General features: G+C 33.2%; 2 protein-coding genes across 2 annotated transcripts in view; both read right to left on the bottom strand.

Moving 5' to 3' along the window:
* Positions 1–326: 326 nt before the first annotated feature.
* On the bottom strand, positions 327–21937 carry LOC136982091 (uncharacterized). The gene is made up of 2 exons (XM_067278516.1): positions 20573–21937; positions 327–340 (listed from the first exon to the last, which is right to left on the bottom strand). The coding sequence occupies exon 1, from the start codon at positions 21747–21749 to the stop codon at positions 20589–20591; it is 1161 nt and encodes a 386-aa protein (XP_067134617.1). The 5' UTR covers positions 21750–21937; the 3' UTR covers positions 327–340; positions 20573–20588.
* LOC136982093 (NACHT, LRR and PYD domains-containing protein 9-like) overlaps positions 1458–23747 on the bottom strand; it is a 29517-nt gene continuing 7227 nt past the window's right edge. Inside the window, exon 3 of the mRNA XM_067278518.1 lies at positions 1458–2146. Within this exon, the coding sequence (XP_067134619.1) occupies positions 1620–2146 (527 nt within the window). The 3' untranslated portion in view covers positions 1458–1619. The remainder of the gene's footprint in view (positions 2147–23747) is intronic.

The raw sequence follows: 23747 nt of genomic DNA, 5'->3' as shown, positions 1-23747 counted from the left end.
ATACAAATCTTGTTTCCGTTCCATTTATGAGGAAAACAACATCTACATTCACTGTATGTTTTGTCATTATGAAAACATAAAGCATTATTTGATTCGAAAACAACTGCGTACAAGTAGTAAAAGTAGTAATATCACTTACTTTCCCATTAATCTTACCTATAATTTCACAAAAATGTTTTATCACACGACTCATATCGTTTTAATATTTTAGGCTTTACGACAGACTTCGTCACTGAAAAATAAATGTAGTTTTATAAATAGAGTTTAAATTATTATCTCATTTTAAAATCACGTATATACAGTATTTTATGCTCATCTACATCATCACACATTTTAAATTCTGTTTACTGCCTGACTTAAATTTGATACGATCACGTAAAACTTCGTACTGCTCTAATGAAAGAAGGTATCTGCCAATAACTTCTGAATCGTCTCCAGTTTGCAATGCAACGAAATTTTCGTCTTTACTTACTTTTAATAATTTCCGCACGTTGTCAGATAAATCCAAATTGCAAATTACATCGTTGAACATTTTGTATGAATCAGAAAACAATTTTACGCCAATAAAAAAGACGTCAAAATTCATTGCGTTGCTTGTTTGACAGAAATAGATAATGCGTGAAACAGATTCTCTGATGTCCCATTGAATCAAAGGTTCGTGGTCAACACACAAAATAATATAAATTGTAAAATTCTTTGGACACCCGGAAATGCTCAAGCGATGCGTTATTTCTTTCACTTCATACGCAATCGCGGAGTCAGTAAAATATAAATATAATTTTCTGAATTGATACAATGTCAATAGCTCTTGGAAATGACCGAAATTCGAAGGAAAACAATACACATCTGAATGAGAACAAAACTCTTCCCAGTTCCTTTTCAATTTGATTTGTTTGTAAATTCGGAGCATGAATTCAGGAGTAAATAATTTTTTTTCTAAAACTCTTAAGAATCTTTTAGGTAACAAATCATGTTTGTAAAACCCCAATAAGAATAAAAACTGTACAGTGTAAGTTATACGTGATAATGGGAAATAACCGCTACATGCTGAAAAAACTGAAAGAAATTCACCAAATGTACGATGTACAAAGCTATATACAGTTATAATGTCATATTCATAGAAAGAATCGAGAGTAAGAATGTTCAGTCCCATAATAAAATTGTATTCATCTTCATTTGGAAAATAATTCCTCAAGTCTTCTGAGGTGATAAAGTATTTCTCCATTCCCAATTTCAGTAACAAATTTTCTCCCACAAAATATTTTCCTCTTTTAAACTTGTTCTGCTGATTCGTTTTTCTAACATAACGTTCAGTTATCAGAGAGAATATTCGTATGTATAAATCAGTCATCGTTTCAAGTTTTTCCATTTCTCCATTTTTATGAAGACAACACAACATGTGCAGCATCAGAGGACATTCTGCTATTTCTCTATAAAAGTCGGTTGCTTTTAGTACAGAAAAAAGTTTATTTATTTTACTCTCATCTTCACTAAACATTAATTGGACATACTTCTCTTGGTATTCTGGAGAAAACCCCTTTATTGAAAACCTCATCTTCATGTCCTCTCTGATGTCTTCCGCTGCTTGAGGTCGACTCGTAACCACGATCGTCATTCGACTAGAAATATCGAAATGATTCCTCCCTTATAAATTTTAGAATTTTACTTTTTACTACAATCTCATCGAACCCGTCCAAAATAATTAAAATGTTCATTTCTTTATCTTGAAATTTCCAATCGTTATCCATCGAAGAGTCTCCATGCGTTTCATTGAGTAAGACATCTTTCACACTTCTATCATTTAATTGTCTTAAAACGACAATAAATGTCAAATGAAAGTGTTGGAGATAATTGGTGGATGCCCAATCGTATACAATTTTCTTGCACAGAGTGGTTTTACCATAACCGGGATCTCCTGTCACTAGAATGGTTTGATGACCACCTTCCTCTGTGGAAAATATCTCGTTCAAACTTATTTTGTCTCCTCTTTTTTTCCCAAATAAATCTGCCTTCTCTACTGTCAATTCTACGAAATAATCCTTTAATGGAAAGTCGTTCCTTTTGCCTTCCCACAAGAAAGATCTCATGTAGGAAAAATAAGTTACGTATTTGTTTTTCAACTTCTGACAGCATTTGTTGAACATTTCTATAAGTAAAAGAAACGTAAAATTTCATTAAAGATCATCTTAATTCATTTTATTTTATTTCCGTATTTGAAACTATAAAAATTTCTAACTTATACTATGGTAAAAATTCCTGTTATTCTCGGTGTTCATGTGTATAGAGTTTTAAAAGAAAATCTGATCGTAACGTTATATATATAAATTTTGTATATATTTACTAATGTAGTATGTATAGTATAAGTATATTAATATATATATATTAACGTAAAAAGAGTTACATTGATTTAGGATACTTTACGGTTTTTATAAATTTGGTGTTATATCGACTCCATGCTATTCCGTTACAATGCATTATAATTGAATTTCGTGTCCTCTTAGAATACAACAAAAAATAAATGTTAATTACTTCTACGGCTAATTTGTTTTTGCAATGTCGAACTACCAGTGTTTATTTTCAGGTACAATTCATTACTTTTTTACTAGATGAACGGATTCATATATTATCAAATATCGTCGGATACGCATCGCTGAAGAATACCATTGATATTAAAATAGCCTGTCCCGTTTTACTAGGTTTACCTCAACACCAGAAAGATATTAAAGTAAAAAAATTCACAATACTTAAATTACAATGGTTATATCCAGAACAGGCGCAGATTTTAGTACTTCAGCTCGATCACACCAAAAATATATAACACTTCAAATTCAATCAATTTTGAGTAGTGAGATTACAAGAAAAGCCCAAAACTAGTCGAAAATAACTTACATACAAAACTCCTAACAATGGCAATTTTGGCGCTGCCAGTAACATAGACTAGCCGGTTCGTAATTTGTGTAATTTTTACACGTGCAGGAACTGAAACAGTGCGGTTTATCGAGGAAATATTGCAAATTCATTACGTTAAGCACGTTGTTTATAGTCTTCAGTTTATACACTTTCACATTCAGCATTCTGTAATATGTCCACTAGCATGAAAATCTCGTACAAACGAAACCAGCGTCGCTTGCAGCTCCAAATGTGGCGAGTTTTAGTACACAATTTCCAGCTTTATACAATGCATTTCTTATGTCTCGAACTGTAACCTGCTGTAAGCCTGTGTAGACAACGTTGAATGGAGATATTTTTAGTACAATCGCCAGGTTTATCCATTGTTAGCAATAGTTATGCTCGTACACTTTCAGGAGATAAAATTGCAATTACCTATCGATGTAAACTCTGTTATTTCTGCTCTTTCTGTACGAACTAAGTGGACATTTTATATATATATTCGTCATCAGATTGGCCATGCCGACAACGGTGGTCGTCACTCGGCCCAGTAAACTGGTGTATTATGTTGAGATTAAATAAATCCTTGTTTCAGATATAGCGAAGCTACTTTTATCTGCCAGTAGACATTCGTGCTGTGCAAGATTAGAGTGATACAAATATTTATTTTCGGTACGAAACAGCTAGGAAATTTGAATTACAAAAATGTGTCGTTTGTATTTGATGTTAAGTCAAGCACTTACCATCTCTTTTTTCGTCTTCTTTATTTAAGATAGTTGTTTTAGTTTCTTCGAAATTAATTTCTATTTTCGTTCCTACGTGAACATTTGTACAGCTCTTCAGCACTGTCGAATGTTGATTACATTTTTCCACTAGAATAAATAAGCAATTGAAGATATTTTTTACCGATTTAGAATTGTGCTATTGTGATTTTAATATAGTTAAATGATGAAAAAAATTGTTTATGTAAATCTATTTAATATGATTAATTTTCTGGGTAAAGAAAACTTTCATAAATCTTTAATTATCTCTGTGTAATAGACAATAATTGACTGAGATTATGTTATTGCCTTTTAATATTCCACATAATTTTTTCTGGATTTCCGTATATTCCTATTTTCCTAGATTTGTTTCAAATTTTCTATATATATAATGAATTTTTCACACGCTACAAAGTTTAAGCATTAAACACACCTTTTATTTTAATTAATAAACGTACCGCATTTTTACGTACCCTACAAAACTTACAAAGAACAAGATAACCAGCACAAAGGAGAATTGTAGAATATTTCCATTATACTAATACAAAGGTTTAATGCATAAAAGGAAAATGAATAAAAGCATTTACCGTTTACAACCTCATTAAATATATTTTCAATTTGTCTCCTTTCGTTGCATGCCTGTAATAATATAATATTTATTACACTCTTTGAATTCGTTTACAAAGTAGTTTATAGAAATATGAATATGAACCGTATACTATTATTAAACCAATGTAAAATTTAATGCACCACTATAATGTTATGAGGGCACAGAATTTGTCTACGAGTTGAATCAAACTGTGTTTCCCTTTTAAGTGTTGATTAGTGCGGGCGTTTTTAAATTTTTTATTATTATTTTGCCCTCTTTTTATTAATAAATGCCATTGTGGGTCTAGCCATAATCTCTCCTGAGTTAGCCTAAATTTTACTGATTTGCACAGACTTATCATACCTAGTTTACGATGCTATTTAATTCAGTTTGTGGGACGAGATTAAATAAAGTCTAAGCCCTTCCGAAATATTAGTTGTATCTCAAAACAATATACTGTTATTTGGATTTAAATAAAATGTATTTTGACAACTTACTTTTGCAACTTCTTTGTAATTAACTAGAGAAACAACTGCAACAACGTCACTTGAAACTGCTGCTTCAGCCATTTTCGTAATTCAACTTAAATTATGTACCTGTAAGATACAAAAATTTAATGAATTTCTTCTTTTAACTTCAAGTTTATTAACATTATTATTTTAAAGTAAACATAAGTTTATTTATTTTACATACAACAGTTGAATGTAACGTTACTCGTGTAGATCTTCATATGCAACACGTAATAGACTAATTATCCTGCACCTGATAAACATAAATAAACTTTAAGACTATACTATAATGAAGTCTGTATAAATATGTACAGTAATTTACTTTTTATTACTTTTACTGGCAAAAAGTTTGAAAAATTACGCTTGAAACAAGACCATTTTCTGTAAGTATGCGTCATAAAACAATATTTTAAGTCAGAAATTTCAAGCCGAGCATCGCATCTTCCATATTTTTATTGACTGAAGAAAGTTCACAATTTGCCAAAAATGAAATTTTACTGCAGAAACAAAAGGCATTTAATATTTTATAAAATAGCGTAAGATTTCATGAATATTCGTTATAAATTCTTATCATGTAATCATGTAAATTTATCACAAAACTGTTCACAGATTTCTTCACAGTGCAAAGTGCCCTGTTATACAAGTGATAGTATAGCCAATAGTATTGGTTAGTTCTATGGTTTTGTGAAATCTGGAAGTTAAAAACCTAGAAATTTCTGAATTTGTTCACTCCAGTTATAAACGACTTAATCAACAACATTCCATACCCGGGAAATTGTTGACCCTCGAATGGCAACGATTGTCCCCTAACTATCAACAAACCGTTATTCCTTCGGAGCAGGTAGATCATCTTGCACGATGGTTTATAGTTAGCGTCCGAACTAGTCGTTTATTTAATATCCCGGGAACACCTATGGCCCTAATAGTGATTCGTTTTCGCTCACGTGACATGTTTTCCCATCCAAAACTTATAAAAGACGCTTCCTTCCCCCCTAAAGGGCTCTCCGATCGTCTCTCCAGTACGAATCGCACGGTATCGTCGACCGAGCCCGAAGTCTCTACGTTGCCCAGTGCCACTGACCCGCCTCGAGTTTTTAAGGTTCTACGTGCCAGCGGCCATTATTTTGACTCTCCGTCATCTCGAAGATTTCTATCCCTTCGAAGTGAATATTTACCTAAGGGACCTTCGCTGGACTCCGACTATTACGCTATTTATAGAGGTATGAACCAATATTTGTAAACTCTCTCTCTCCGGCCCCTTTGTGTATATGAGAGTAGACGTATAGTTTTGTTCGTTTCGATTTTAATAAATCTTGTTTTGTTATAAAATGGTGTCTTTCTTGACTGTCGGCTTCGCCTTATCGTCGACCCCATCCTTCCTCCTCCTCCACTCGCGTAACGCGTAACGCGCCGTCGACGTAACAGCCATCCTGGACACGTGAGTCGCCGGAAAAAGAGGTACGACAAACTCTTACCTCCCCGGGATCTCACACATTGGTGACAATCGAGAGGGGTTCCGACTTATTCGGCACCCCCCCGATTTCACAGTTTCATAGAGTTTGATAGTTCACGTATACCCCGAGGGCCAGCACCCTGTTTCCCGATTAAAACATACTCGGGATTTTCATATCGCCACGATAATATTTATTAAATTGCATAAAAATCTTAAATTTTTACTATAATTAATATTTATTTTCATTTAAAATCATTGTTATTTTAATCTAAAAACGTATATAAGTATAAAAATTATAATTGATAAGAGTAGTGTTATTAAATCTATGGAAAATTTTCACACATTTGTTAATGCGGTTGGTAATATAATTGTATGTATGAAAAGTTCAGTCATTTGTTTTCCATTTATTTACATTCGACCTGGATCCAGCACGACAGAAATATTTTTAAATGACTCATTACAGACGTGCAAAGTATTTCATAACACTGAGCAATCAAGTTCTTTATCTGCGGAAAATTTAACTGATAAGATTATTAATCATTTACTCCCGAAGATATACTTGAAGCGAAGGTTGCGTATTAAGAATATGTACATTATTTAGAGAATATTGAGAGATGACTACATACTACTTACACGCAGGCTGTGGCCTATGTTATAGCAAGAGAATTTGACACGTGCAATAGAAGTTTGCAGATCGAGTTATGACCTGATTTTAATGCTTATAAAATTCTTAAATTTGGTAGAACACAATACACTTGAATATGTTCAACACCGAATACATAAATGTGACTGTGTAACGAATCTGCAGTGAAATTTTAAAGCTTAAGAATTTGTAATTATTAAGCTTTAAAATTTTACTTATTTATTTATTGAAAAATTTAATAGTACATATTTACTATAAATAAATAGTAATATATCTTTAATTATTTATACTTTATAAATTACAGAAAGATTTTACCTACGTGCACCGTCATTGCCGCACCAATCACCTTATAAGTAGCGCGTGACTGCATCGACGTCGTAAGTAAATTAAGTGACACCATTATATAATATTCAATGTATCATCGACCAGAGAACACGAAGATTTTTTAAAAATAGTCACATTCAGTCGGTAACCTGTGACATCACTACTAGAACATATGTGATAACTACAAAGGTATACCTCTATTAGTCATTGTCTTTCTATCAAATACGTTCACTAATTAACAGGTGAGATCTTCTAACTGTAATAACTAAAAGCAATCTGCCCACCAGCAAGGTGAAAACTTTACGCAATTCGAAACTGAAACTATATTTTAACCTTGAAATGTTCTATTGTTAACTGTTGCCATCTATTGAGAAAATTTGAAAAAATATAATTTGATAAGTGTAACCGTGCTGAAATGCTAATCTTGTGTATTGTTTTATAGTGAGAAGAGCGTTATCTACAGCACTTTGCACTTTGCAATCGGTATGCTGAATGAAATAGAAGAATACAGTATTTATGACAAGTTTTATTGACAAAACAGTAGAGTACAATCAAACTGTACATCGAATTAGTGGTTGCACTACTTTAGAGTAAATGTTCAATGTGACGACCACCAACTTCGGTATATCATGTGCAACGACGGCCGACGTCCATGTTTTGTCCGACTCTCTGTAAGATGCCACGCTCCCTTCTGATGGTATTAAATGCTGTAAAGATGCGCTCCGTAAGCTCATGAACTGTTCCTACAGGTGTTGCGTACACAAAGGACTTTACATAACCCCAGAGGAATTTGTCAAAAGCAATAACATGACGTCAATGGAGGAAGGGTAGCTACCTAAGTGAAGGGCGGTCAAGCACTTCCTACCGCTTTAGAAACTTTATATCGCATTTCCGGCTATAGATTCCTTATATTAAAACGTTCAAAATTTTATCCTCTACAATCCCCCAAATTTTTAAAACGTCATTCTGATACACCCTGTATAATGTTATCATTTCCCAACAGTATATAACTAGTTTTTTAATAAGAAACGACCGATATTTTTATCAATGTACACTTTCTAATTATTTATTTTTCTGCATTTTATTCAGTAGCGCAGGTATAATTTTTATATTATTTTCCAAAAATATTCAGTTATTTTACTAATCCATATAAATGTAAATGGAATTATTCTTTATGAGAGAGTAAGGTGGAATTCACATGCTTTAAGAATATTAAAAACCTAATATATATTTTAAAAAATTTCTACATTATTGCACATTTTAAATTCCGTTTACTGGCAGACTGAAATAAGATACGATCGCGTAAAGTTTCGTATTGTTTATGAGCGCGGAGCATGAACTGAGGCGTGAACATTTCTTTGTCTAAATATGTTAAAAACGTTTTGGGAAAAGGTTCATTTTTATAAAATCCCATTAATAATAATAATTCTATTTCATGAATAAAATATGGAAAGGAAATATAACCGATATAAATAGATAAAGCTGAAAGAAATTCACCAAATGTCCGATGTACAAAACTGTATCGAATGATATTATCGCATTCAGAAAAGAAATCCAGTGTAAGAATGTCCAGTCCAGTGATGAAATTGTGTTCATCTTTATTCGGAAATAAAGACTCCAATTCCTTCGATGTGATAACGTTTATATCTTGTTTTCTGCTTAATCTTGTTAATTTCATTAGCAAATTTGCGCCCACAAAATATTTTCCTCTTTTAAATTTACCGTTTTGATTAGTTTTTCTGACGTAACGTTCAGTTATAAGAGTAAATATTTTAATGTATAAGTCAGCCATAGTTTCAAGCTTTTCGATTTCTTCATTCCGATGAAGGCAACACAACATGTGCAGCATCAGAGGACATTCTGATATTTCTCTGTAAAAGTCGTTTTCTGTCACAGCAGAAATAAGTTCGTTCGCTTTTCTTTCATCTTCTCTAAACATCAATTGAATATATTTTTCTTGATATTCTGGAGACAACCCCTTTATCGAAATCCTCATCTTCATGTCCTCTCTGATGTCTTCCGCTGCTTGAGGTCGACTCGTTACCAAAACAGTCATTGTTCGCGATATATCGAAAGATTCCTCTCTTATAAATTTTATAATTTTAGATTTTTCTACAATTTCATTGAACCCGTCCAAAATCACCAAAACGTTCAGTTTTTTTATCTTGCACTTTCCAATTTTTATCAGTTAACTCGTGAATATCATCGAGTAATGCATCTTCTACACTTTTATCACCTAATTCTCTTAAAATTACAACAAAAGTTAATTGAAAACGTTGGAGATAATTGGTGGATGCCCAATCGTACGCAATTTTCTTGCATTAAGTGGATTTTCCATAACCGGGATCCCCTGTAACTAAAATGGTTTGGTGTCCATCTTGTACTACGGCAAATATCTCATTCAGACTTATTTTCTCTCCGCTTTTGTTACCAAATAAATTCGTTTTCTCTACAGTTAATTCTACAGAATAATCCTTTAGTGGAAAATCGTTTCTCTTTCTCTCCCAGAAAAAAGATCTCATGTAGGAAAAATAAGTCACATATTTTTCCTTCATCTTCTGGAAGCAATTATCGAACGTTTCTATAAGTAAAAAACATTGTGTTAATTCTTTTACTTCGTTTTAGTATTCCTAATTATAAAGAAACTTATTTCGTGGTTATTATAAATTTTCTCGAATTTTTTTAGTACAGTGTTCTTTTTAAATACTACTAGTTTAGGCAAAATATATAAGCATTTACCATTCCTCTCTTCGTCTTTCTTTAAGCAAGTTGCATTCGGTTTTTCAGAATGAATTTCTATTTTCGGTCAAATGAGAACTTGTGTACAGTTCTTGAACATCGTCGGATATTGAATGCAATCCTCAACTGAAATTAATTAATGTCCAATTGAATTATTTTTGTAAGTTTAACTAAACAGGAATTAAATCGTAGTGAAAGTTGATCCATAAATTATATAAAATGTTCATGCTTAAGTTAATGATTCCAATAAACAAATATCTCTGTGAAAAATATTAAAAGATAACAATTTACTGTCAGTAAATGATTATTAAAAGTTTATTCAAAGAGAAAAAAGAGAGAAACAGAAGCATTTACCGTTTAGAAGTTCCTTAAACATTCTTTCATTTTGCCTCACTCCATTCGTTGCCTGTAATTAAATAATATACTGGTTATAGGGTTTAGTCTACATAACAGTTTAAAGAAAGTTAAATTAAGAATATAAAGTGTATTTTATATGTATGCAGAACTATAACGTTATAAAAACATTCCGTTTGAGTACGAGTATCTGAAAGTACTTCTCTTCACTGTTCTATTGTAAGAGCTACTCATTAGTCATAATGTATGAAGAAACATTAAATTTAATCATAGTTATTTGTTTTTATTATTGCTATTGTGAAGTTAAATAACAAATCTACTTATTTCAGTTTTTTGAACGAGATTAAACAGTCCTCCAGTCATTATGAAGTGATACTTATATTACAAAACAATTGTTTAGAGCAGGGGTCATCACACTTTTTTCACAGCGGGCCACATAACTGAGACAATTTCGAGCCCGGTCGCATAGTCATTTTTTTCAATAACGTACACTGAATACACAAAAATAAAGACAACCAATATATTTATTTACCTACAATATTTACCTACAACATCTTTACATATGAAAATATCATAGAATCTATGATATTTCCATATAAATAATTATATTTTAGCTCATTTGTGAGGCGATGGGCCGGATAAACTGACTTCGCGGGTTGTAGTTCGGTGATCTCTGGTCTATAGAGTAAAATAAAATACATGTTATCGTCTTACATTTGCAGCTTGTTCGTAATTGACTGGACAAACGACGATACTCTTCTCCTCATTTGAAACTTCTGCTTCTGCCATTTCTATAATTCAAATTTAATAATTTACATATAATATTTAAAAATTTTCACAGATTTATTCGTTTTATTCCAATTTTTATTAAAAAATATGATTTTAAATTAAACATAAATATTTACCTTACATATAAAACTCGTTTATAATGCTATGCATGCAGGTCTTCCTATGCAAGATCATGTTGTAGCCGAATTATTCAGCACTAATAAGCATTAATAAATTTCAATGACTACTGTAATATTTTACTCTGTATATATGTATTGTGTAGATATAAAAGCTAATTATTTTTTATATTTTATAAAGATAGTATTTTTTATGCTTAAAGATTTATGTAGTAGTTATTAGTAATTGACACTTAACAGGAAGTCTGTGTAATTACTGCTTATTTATTTATGCCAAATATTTGAAAATTTACACTTCAAAGATCATATTATGTAGGTATATTTTATAAAAATAATATTTTCAGCTAGAATTTGCCACCGATTCGAGCTTTCAGTTTTTACCGGGGGCATATTGTCTTGACATATGAAAACACAGTAACCACCGAAAATCAAATTTTGTAGGAGAAACAAAAGGCAATTAACACCGCATATAATAGTCTAAGATTTTCCCGTGTGAAGACCCAATATAAGTTAAAACATGTCATTCCCTAGATTTATCACTTACTAATGTGAGCAACAGAAAGAAATAAAGTTTGTCTTAACTTAAATTAACTTAACCCTCGGGGTGCCTGGTGGGGTCTGAGAGTCCCGACTAATTTTCAAAAGTTCATAACTATTTTAATATTTGATTTAGCGACTTGAGGTTATTAGTAGCTTCAGTTCTCTTCATGCGCTTGCGATCCCCACAAAATTTTTAGTTCATCGCGCGATATCCTGCGAACAAGACGTGGTCGAATAAGTGCCGGGCCTCACAGACCCCACCAGTCGCTCCGCGTTGCAAAAGTGTAAGTAATATTTTTTGTGTAAAATTCGTATTTTTTGTGTTTGCTTGATTTATAACACGTTTACGTTGTCAGTAGATAAACGTTTAAGCAGCTACTGAGCGTCTGTAAAAAATGATTCAGATTTATTTGCATGAGACATGCGATATTACTATGGGAAAAATGCCTGAATTCTCAATTTCAAATTTTAACAGAAGAAGCTTAATTTTTATGCCTTAACAAATAATTATATTAAGTGCCATTAAAATGAAGCCAAAATACTTAAATTATAATGATATTACATCATGATTTCTAGAGAAACAAAGTTAACATTTTTGTTACAACAAAAAAGTTGATGTTCTGTATTATGTAGTCGCGTGAATAAATATTTCACGTAAATCAATGATTGTTTTATTCTAAATATGTCTTAATAAACCTATTGTATATATATATTAACATAACATTGAAATTATCTTTACAAGCCATATAATGTAGTGTTTTATTTTGGGGTCTGTGGGACCCCACCAAGCGCTCGGCGGAAATTTCTTCACCAGGCACCCCGAGGGTTAATTATAAAGGAAAATTACTTTTTTACTAATATAAATATACTATGTATACACGTATACATAGTATATTTAACTGAATACATAGTATATATAACTGAACTCTCTGTTATATTACACATAGTATAACAGAGAGTTTAGTTATAGCTTTTATATAGTTTCTTAAATGATATAAAGCTATATAGCGTAACATAATTGAGTAGACCTTACGAAGTTAATGGGTTCCTAGCCGAGACAAAGACCTTACATTATTACTAAGGTCCAGATCGTTGGGTGCCGCACCCACTTTGTTTTTGAAAGGGACAGAGTGTAAAAAGATAAACTACGTCGTTTTTGTGCAGTAGACCTACTCATTGCCAAATTGTTTAGTACCCAAATGCACCCGAAACGCAAACATGTCCCCAAAACGATGACTAGAACCCAAACTACATATTTTGCACCCAACTTTCCGCTTTCTTTACATTTTCAAAGAATATGTTGACAATTATCTCTTTTTTTTTGGTAGTTTTTATTCATGAACTTGAGGGGGTAAAAGAACAAATTCGTTAAATCGGAGCACATATGCTGAGGAAAAATACGATAATCACTTACTCTCTTCTATTGTCGATAGAAAAAAAGAAAAAAGGATTTTTCTGGACTAAACAACCAAACCCTGGGCTTGTTCTAAGAATGAAACAGATTCACTGAAAATCTGCAATAAGTGCGAAAGCTTGTCTTCGACAAAAGCACGCTTAGAAAAAACTACGTGAAACCAGTTTATGATCAAACCACATCTAAAAAGCCATGAACGTTGAATCATGAACGTTGTCGGTGACAATTCTGTAGTGTTCATACCGGACGAAACAACGGATTCCACAAAACGGTACGTGTTGTACGTTCTTGATGCATTTCTGACCGGTGCTATGTACAGTACAGTACAACCAATGTTGTTCAAAATGTACCAGCTTGAAAAAACGAACTCAACTGCAGTGTTCCAAGCTTTCAAAGATGTTTGCGTCAAGTTATGGCCAAATTGTGTCTAGTAAGATATGATTTGGCTTGTCGTTACGGATCAAAAACCTTACATGTTGTCAGCATTGTCAAATTTGAAGAGCATCTACAACTAGGGTTTCTCAAACGGGATCCTGACTCTTTTATTAACTCGAAAAATTTTTTAATCATTCAATTTTAAGATATTTTTTACACTATTTTTTATACAAAATAAAGACATTCTATCCTCCAAACGAGAAAACTTCACTTTTAAGAACATTGAAATGGTTACTGTTCTAAATTACAATGCTCATCTTTATATATAAATTGCAATAAGCAACTATGTAGTTTGCAAATATAATACTCCTTGTTGGTTTTTGTTTCAATAATACAGCATTTAAAAGCACCCAAAACAGGAAAAAAGCACCCGAACGAGCACCCAATCTATTCTGAAAATGCACCCAAAAATCTGGACCTTAATTATTACGCGCGATGCGAAATACCTTGATCGGCTTGATTGAAGTCTTGAGATCGCGATGGCGAGATGGAGAATTTGGTTCCTTGATGAGGGCAGTTCACTATCAAATGTTCGTAGCTGAGGGCGCCTACGATTAACGGATCGGTGAAGGGAGCAGCGAAGGAACACAGTTAAATAACGCTGATAGGAAGGAGCTGGGTCGGCGAACGCTCGTGTCAATTTCGATGTTAGTCGAAATTGTACCCTTTGATCTCGATGCTCATTTTAGGCAATGCTAAGTTTTTAAATAAACAGATGAAAGTTCCTGGTGACACATACATTCGGAAGATGTGTCACCTTCGGAAAGGAAGTAAATCCGTGGTAAGATACGATCACATCCGTTTTTTTATTAAGTGTCGTGAAAATTTTTCATTATAGAATATATGAAATTTAAGCGTTATTCTAAATAAATTTCATATATTTTGTTGTGATTACTTAAAATTTCCATCTCATCAGGGCTCTAAGACTTATATACAAAATTTGTATAAAGCGGTAGAAATCGATTATAAATACGTTAATAACATCAAATGGTTTGAACAATGCACTCCCTATTTCGAATAACTACACTAAAAAATTCGAATGTTTGTCTGAAGACGAAGCAGAAGCGGGCCTCTGCCCTTAAAGATCAGATAAGTGCTTTAAGCATTTCGATAGTGAGTTACGACGTGAGTTTTAGTCATTGTAAAATAAATTGATTTTAAAAAATATCAAAAATAACTTACTTTTTTTTAAAGTGAAGTAAATTCTTAAAGTTTTATTTCACATTCCAGTTTTGTGTTAACATCTCATACAACATCAGATGTTAACACAAAACGATTAGACATGTCGCTGTGTTTTAAATAGTAGTAATTAGTAACATCGGTAACATTACCCTAAAAATATAGTGACTAGAAAGGTATACCTGTATTAATTACTACCTTTCTATCAAACTAGCAGTTGGCCATCTCTAGTACAGTGGCGTGCCGTCATTGGAAGCGGTAGAAGCGCCGATTTCACTTTCCAATGACCTTCCCTTGTATTTTATAAAATATAAATGTTTATATTTTAACGTACTTTGCATTAATTAAAATTAATATTTTATTATAACTGCATTATGTATCTTTTACCAATTTCTATACTACATGTGAAAAAAAAACAATAAGATTGCTATTGTATATTCGAATAATTCGGTGACGGAAGGAGTGTCGAAACCGAGTCAGTTTCCAATCAGCCAGATTATATAGGCATTGGCGCATGCAGTTTACAGAGCACCAACCTCACCCGGTTTAGCTGGTAGAAGCAACACACGCATAAAGCATCTAATTTTATATCCCGGACCGGTTCTGAGCTGTTAGCCGCCTGCCTGCTAGATGTTCGGCCGCCCTCGCCCGATTATGTGAATCGTGAGTAGACTAGATCAACGGCAGGCAACCCCCGGCCCGCGGGCCAGCTACGGCTCGCGAAAAGTTTCTATCCGGCCCGCGAGATCTTTAATAGATTATTAAATTGGAAAAATAACTAATTAATAGTTATTTTTCCAATTCTTTGTAATTTTCGAAAACGATAAGAGAAATAAATGTAGTAATTAACTTTTTATTTATTTATTTCGTATTTGCAGACTAAGAAAATTACAAGTCACAAGAAGGCGTCAATTAACTACTACGGCCCGCGGAAAAAACGTAAAATTTATTCTGGCTCATGTTATAAAAAAGGTTGCCCACTCTAGACTAGATTTATAACTTAACCCAACCGATAGGAATTTACTGGCATGTTTTTATGATAGTTCTGTATAGTTGACGGGAGTTAAAAAAAATCCATTAAAATATTTGATATATTTATTCCGCGTTTATTCCGCTCTTCCATCTTATATTACTTACGGATTTCAATTTTAAACCGGTGATATTGCGATTTAGTACGTCCCAGCTGTAAGGGGATGCAGAAAAAACGTGTACACTTCTAGTATAATGTTAAAAAATTAACTGTTACTTTGGCAGCATCATTTACAACCGAATTTAATAAACGAGACGTACAATAGTACAAAAAAAAGCTCTAGAATTTATTTTCCTTAAATTTACGATTTATGTATCTGTTGTCATAAAAATTTCTTTCCACTTCTTTCCCAAGACTACAGATATCCAAGTACAAAGTAACTAGTTTCGACTTATTTCTACTTAAGAAGTAGTTAAATAATTAAGCGATTAGGAAATTAGAAACATAAATAAAACCCTGATGAAAGAGCCGAAATTTTACTTAAACAGAAGCTTAACCGAACCAATCTCTTGCCGAGTACAGTGGGGTCTGATCTCTTCATAATATTAGATGTAATAAAGACAGAAATTTCTCCAGTTCAATGAGAGTGACCGAAAAGTTGTAAATTTTGGAAATTTCCGTAAACACTTGGTCTTAAAACGAATTAGTTAGAAAACGAACGACAGACAATCTGTTAAGTTTAACATATTTAGATTTTTACAGCTATGGTGAGAAACGTTTAAAATCTACAACAACCCTGTCGCGTCCTTTGATATATACTAGTGATGCGACAAAAGAGGCATTTGACATTGACCGGTATCGGCACCCTCGGGATTTGGCACGCACACACCTACCTGGACCGTCTCTGATTCCATTCATTAGCCACTCGTAGGGAGCTATTTCACTAAGTGGATTGTTTTAAGATTTAAAAAGTAAAGAATATTTTGTTATTTTTATGTACGTTTCTTCACAAAGTTATATTTAATTATAAGTTTCATTAAAAGTATATTCATACAATTGAAGAATTTTTTGTATTAGGCATGTATATTCGTCACACATTTTGTTTTACCAAGTAAGTTTTTCAGATAATTTTAATTTTAGCCTTTATATCGTGGCTAGTGATTCAAAAATTTATTTTAGAAAAGTTTTGGCTCGAGACCGTATAATGAAAAAGAAAACATTATTAAAAGAGAAAGACCGATGCCTAAATTAAATATAAATACGTCGGCAAAAAAATTTCGACATTTTGACGATAAAATTTATGACGAATGACGATTCTTTCGTAAAATTGAAGCAATTTGGAAATCAAAGAGGAATAGAATTTAACATTGGTAGACAATATAAAATAAATATTGCAAATTATAACGAGATAATTACGATTAATAGGTATATCTAAATTAATAGATGTTATATGTTTTTTCTCAAAGCGAGAATTGGCATTTAGAGGGCGTAGGGAATTTATTGAATCTAATAACGGAGGTAATTATATTGAACTTTCTTATTTATTAAGTACATCAGATAATCTATTAAAAATACATTTAAAGAAGTATACGGTTTTTACTGGCTTATCGAACAAACGAATACGAACGGGCCCTGACGCGCAATCAATTGATCGCCCCCTGTAAGTCGGCTTCTTACAGAAACACAGCTTGCCTATCATCAAATGTCACGGCACGCAACTGCTCTAGTAACTGCAGGCAAACACAACAATCAGACCAATAAAGGAAGTAGTTTCACACAATTCTAAAAGGAAATTGTATTTTAACCTTGAGAGGTTTTACTGTTAACCACTGCTATCTATTATTAAAATTTTTAAAAGATATAAATGAATAATCTTAAATAAACTTGACGAAATTTTGATTTTGTGTATTGGTTTTATAGTCAAAAAAAGTGTAAATAATTTTATAATGTAATCGATATTTTTATATCGACATATTCAATATTTACCTTATATTATTTAATTTTCTGCAATTTATTTCATAGAGCAAATACAATCACAGTTGATTCCGCTTAATGGAGACACCTTGGGACTAATTCATTTTGGCCCAATTAACCGGCTGCCCCAATTAAACGAACTAATAATAAATTCTAAAATAAAATACGTAATACGTAGGTGAATAAACAAGTAGGTAAAAATCATAATTAGGTACCTATTTTAATGCTTTATTAAACCAAAATATAAAAGATATTTGTACTATAAATTTGCAAGTCCCATGACGATAGATAACTTATTCGCATCACGTGGTGTTGCCAAATATTAGTAGTGACGTAAACAAAGGTTGACCGTTCAATCCGTTCCTGATTGAACGGTCTTTCCTTTCTCCCTTTTTAGTTAGAGCGTGTCTAGATTCATCCGAAAGTAATTTTACGGCCTTTATTGTCAACATTGCGTCGTCTAAATCACTCGTAGTCTCGTCTCTGTTGGATGAGAGAGATTCCAAGAGATTCTCTCATCCAAACTGTTGGATGAGAGAGATTCCAAGGAATCTCTCTCATCCAACAGTTTGTCTAAAAGTCACCTTACGGTGTTTCTTTGAGCACAGTTTCCCACTTCGGCGGGAACATTCGTACAATTCTCTCCGGATACTGGTCCCAATGATCAGGTGGTTGCTGTTCAAGTCTAGACGTAATCATGCACTCAAGACCTTCCAAGGAAACTCTAGCTGTCTTCCAACTCAATCGAGAGACCTCGAAAAATTGTCCAGGAGTCTTTGTCTCTTCACTTTTAAGAAGATTGTCCGGTCCAATCCGGAGCAGAGTCAGTAGCTCGCATTCAAATCCGCCTCAGATGGGATCCAAGTGTGATACGTCCCTCTAATCCCATCCGGAAAAACCGATCAACCCGAGCGAAAGACAAAATTGCTTTGTCTCTGCCAATCGTTAGGCCTACATGACAATAGTATTTGTAGTGTTGATATATTTTCACTAAAATACATCAAAATTTGCTAACTTTCTTTTCTGCTACTGTCCCAATTAAGCGTTTAAATTATGTATTAGTTTATTAGTTTGGTTTCCGTTCTTCGAGATTTGGCCCAATTTACCGGTGGCTCAATTAAGCGGAATCGACTGTACTTATCACACTTGATTTGAGTAAAATTTATACTTTCGGGTAGTTTGATGTATTTTATTCTTTGTTTTCGTATGTATTTGATAATAACCGTATATTTAACGTGTTGCCGAAACATCTATTAAAGTAGTATTTGCTAATTCTGTTTAATTACAAGACCAAGTTCATCATCTTTAACTCAAATTTAATACTTTCGTAAAATCTATAAAAGCTAAAATATTCAGAAAATCCCGAGTACTTACAAATTTCACTGCACTTATCATTTAATTTAAAATTTGAAAAACAATCTATTTCGAAATATAGTATTTAGTAATGTAAACAATCTTGTTTACCGTACTAAACGATAGAAATTTCATCTTTATTTCTACTCACAAATAGTACAATTGAATTTAATATACCAGTATTTTTGATGCTTAATTTAACAGGAAAACTACTATTACAATCCTGTAACACTGCAAAACATGCATAAATATATATATATATATATATATATATATATATATATAATCAATTTGAAACATAAGACTCATACTATGCATATAAACACAATTATTTATTTTTTACATATGTTATAATCTTACAAAAATGTTTTAACCGACGACTCACAACGTTCAGCAATCGAGTCTATCCGTTTCATTATGCGAAGGTTTGTCACTGATAAATACGTGTAATTTCATAAATAGAGGTTACACGATTCTTTTATAGAAAACCAAATATATATTTTAAAAGAATTCCACGTCATAACACATCTTAAATTCTGTTTTCGGTTAATGTGAGGCTAGGTATACAAAATGGCGGCGCTTCCGGTAACCTCGATGGCAAGTGTTTTTAGAAAAGAAATGCAGATGGCGCTGACAGTAATGATGCATTCGTATTCAAATATATATCAAAAAATTCCGTACAGGAAACATGAAGAGTAATGTGAATTTCGAATTTTGGTTACGATGTAGACGGGTTATGCACGTTGTTTATTTTTTTAAAAGTGTCTGTGTTTTTTTAAAGTTTGTACAATTTACTCGAAGTCTAAAGTTATCGAGGAGGAAAGTTTGTCAATGGTAATTAACATGCTAAACGTGTCCTTAATGTGTTTAATGCATGTTAAATATAAAAATGTATTAAAGGTGTGTTAACATTGTGTAAGTGAGGTAAAAATTTTGTAAAGGGTTTATATGTGGTTCAAATTTGCATTTAAAGTGTGTAAATGTGTTAAATGTGTTTAAAAGTGTGCAAATGTGTGTTAAACGTGTTAAATTTGTCATAACCAAGGATATGTAATAGTGATTTCCGACCCGAAAGACGACGTGAACGACACATGGAAGGCTAGGTGGCCGTGGATCGCAGGTGCCACCCTCTATGGAGACGCTGCCTATCGTAGATGAAAAGGCGAGAGATGTGAATCGTAAGACTGCAGTTCTTAAGAGGAGTAAAATTTATGTACAGGTACAATACAGGCAAATTTTGTTCGAACCACTGATGTATAGAATCTCGTAATCCACTTCGTCCATGCATCGATTAAATTTATAGGTAGTATGATGACTTTTTTATTTTTCGTTTCTGGTCCAAGAGTAGGAAAAGTAACCAAAAGCAGGGGAAAAAGTAAGTAGCAAATTTACGTTTTAAAAATGTTTTAGTTTTAAAAAAGTTTAAATATAGGCGCGTTTAGGTTATTGTCGACGGTCGCCATCTTGTTTGCACATTTGCGTGTGCAAACAAGATGGCGACCGGAAGCGCCGCCATTTTTTATACCTAGGCTCACATTAACCCTGATTTCTGAATGACTATAATAAGATACGATCGCGTAAATTTTCGTATTGTTCCAATGACAGGATGAAAGTTCTAGAATGTTTGAAAATGTCTATAGTTTCCAATGCAACCAACTTCTCATTTTCACTTACATTAAATAATTTCCGGATTTCAGACGAATACAAATTGTATTTTACATTGATGAACCTAATGAAATAACCACCCATAAGATATTTTACGCCAATAAAATAAATGTCTACGTTAATTACATTCATTATTTGAAAAAAATCGATAATGCCTGAGACAGGTTCTCTGATATCGTATAAATTATTTGAAAATCCTTTGTGAAGAGAAAGAACAAGATAAATCTTAAAATTCTTCATAAAACCCCCGTATTTCGAGAAGTAATGTATGTAATCCTTACGTTCTTCGTGTCCTTTTTTGGCCTCGAAATATAAATACAATTCTTTGAATTCATACAAGTCAAATAGCTTTCGAAAATCAAACAGTAATTTCCAATAACGAAATATCACTTTTGAATGAAAACAAAATTGTTCCCAACTTCTTTTCAGTTTGATTTGTCTGTGAGCGCGGAGCATGAATTCAGGTGTGAACATTCCTTTGTCTACATATGTTAAAAACTTTTCGGGTAAAGGTTCAGCCTTATAAAATCCAAGTAAAAATAATAATTCCATATTATAAGTGTCATCTGGAAATGGAATATAACCCATATATAAAGAAAAAGCTGAAAGAAATTCGCCAAATGTCCGATGAACAAATCTGTAACAAATGATATTATCGCATTCAGAAAAGGAATCCAGAGTAAGAATGTCCAGTCCAGTGATGAAATTGTATTCTTTTTCATTCCGAAAGCAACCCATTAAATCTTTTGACATGATACCGATTATACGATTGTTTAAACTTGTTAATTTCAGTAGCAAATTTTCTCCCATAAAAGATTTTCCTCTTTTAAATTTATTTTTTTGATTTGTTTTCCTAATGTAACGTTCAGTTATAAGAGTAAATATTCTGATGTATAAATCAGCCATCGTTTCAAGCTTTTCCATTATTCCATTTCGATGAAGGCAACACAACATGTGCAACATCAGAGGACATTCTGATATTTCTCTGTAAAAGTCATTTTTTGTCAGTGCAGAAATGAGTTTGTTCGCTTTCCTTTTATCTTCTCTAAACATTAATTGAATATATTTTTTTTTTATATTCTGAAGAGAACCCTCTTATCAATATTCTCATCTTCATGTCCTCTCTGATGTCTTCCGCTGCTTGAGGTCGACTCGTTACCAAAATAGTCATTGTTCGAGAAATATCGAAAGATTCATCTCTTATGAAATTTATAATTTTAGATTTTTCTACAATTTCATCGAATCCGTCCAAAATCACTGTTTGTCGATCTTTAATGGACTGTATAAATATGAAAGAAAACACTTGCGGTTTGATAAAAGTTTAATGCGGTTTGCGGGTCGTTACACAAGAACAAGAAAAAAAAAACAATATGGCTGACGCCCTTGGCCGTTACTTGGCCGTTACAAAAAACTCTCGTCTCCAAACGTTTTTTAATTATCATTTTTTTTCTTCTCACAAAAAATACGGTGGCGCTCGAGGCGGCAACATCCCGGCCCGCATTGAAGTAATACTTCAATAAACAATGTTAAACATTAAATTTAAATTTAACAATTACAACAGAAATGACGCGTGTAGGTCACCAAGGAGAATCACATTTTCTTTCTAGATGGATGGTAACAGCACAATTTTGTTATGTAGGCGTTTCAACTCCGCACTGGCACCCACAAAATTTGTGGCATTATCTGTCCAAATTGACGCACTTTTACCCCTTCTGCTAAAAAATCTTTTCAAGGTTGCTATCATTGCCTCGGTTGTTAGGTCGGTAACTACTTCAAGGTGAATTGCCCTAGTCACAAGGCAAACGAAGATTGCGACGTAGCACTTCTGATAGGTGCCCTTTCTTTGTCCCTTATATTTAATAAGAAAGGGACCACAAAAATCAATCCCTACATGTTTAAAGGGGGGACTTGGAGTCATTCGCTCCGAAGGAAGATTTCCTAGGATTTGTTCCATGACTTTGGGTTTATTTCTAAAGCAAACGAGGCACTCATGTACCACCCTTCTGGCCAGGTTTCTTCCACTTAAAGGCCAGAATTCTTGTCTGACGAGGTAAAGTAAAGTCTGTGCACCAACATGCAAATTTTTCAGATGATAATATCTCATAATCAAGTGGGTTAACTTGTGATTTTTAGGTAGCAGAATTGGAAACTTTTTATCAAATGATAAATTTGAATTGCTCAATCTACCGCCGACTCTCATTAGACCCTGTTTATCTAGAAAGGGATGTAATCTGCTTAATTGACCCTTCGTTAGATTCCTTCCCATTTGCAATGTTTTTATTTCCTCAGCAAAGGCCATTCCTTGTACTTTGCCGACCAAATAGATTTTGGACTCTTGGAGTTCTTTCCTTGATAAAGGGCCAAATCGACGAGTTACGTGTTTTATGTTATGTAGAAACCGGAAAATATAACTAAGTATGCGAATTAATTTGATGTAATTATTACTAAGTTCAAACAGGGTATTGTCAAGGTCAGAGCTTGACACTGACACCAAATTAACATGCGATTGTTTTTTAAGCTCAGATAGATATTTTTCATCGGAGGAAGTGTCGATGGCATATTCATCCTGACGTTGAACGGTTGGTGCTACTTGAGACTGCACTCCACTCCACCATAATTCCATGGATAGTAGATCTTGCGGATTTAAACCCCGAGAAACTACATCTGCAGGATTGGAGTGGGAAGTTATATGTTTCCAGTGGCAGCCTTCAGTAATAGATTGGATCTTTTCCACACGATTCGCAATAAAGGTCTTCAGGCGATATGCGGGAGTGTTGATCCAAGCGATGGCAATAGTTGAATCTGTGTGTAGGATCACTTCAGCTATATCCATTTGCAGACATGAGCGTACTTTTTTGACAAGTTGAGACAGTACTAGACAAGCTGATAGCTCTAATCGAGGGATTGTCATAACCTTAAGAGGAGCGACACGAGATTTACTAGCAATAAGTCGTGTCTTGCCAGTTCCATCTTCCTTTATGCAATGCATGTAAACTACTGCTCCATGAGCTGACTCCGAGGCATCTGCATATCCTAGCAAGACAGCCCTTT

This window comes from Centruroides vittatus, unplaced genomic scaffold, assembly GCF_030686945.1.
Source record: "Centruroides vittatus isolate TY-2023 unplaced genomic scaffold, ASM3068694v2 contig_806, whole genome shotgun sequence".
Classification (NCBI taxonomy): domain Eukaryota; kingdom Metazoa; phylum Arthropoda; class Arachnida; order Scorpiones; family Buthidae; genus Centruroides; species Centruroides vittatus.
Note: the sequence above shows the minus strand (reverse complement) of the source record. Positions and strands in the feature narration are given on the sequence as shown.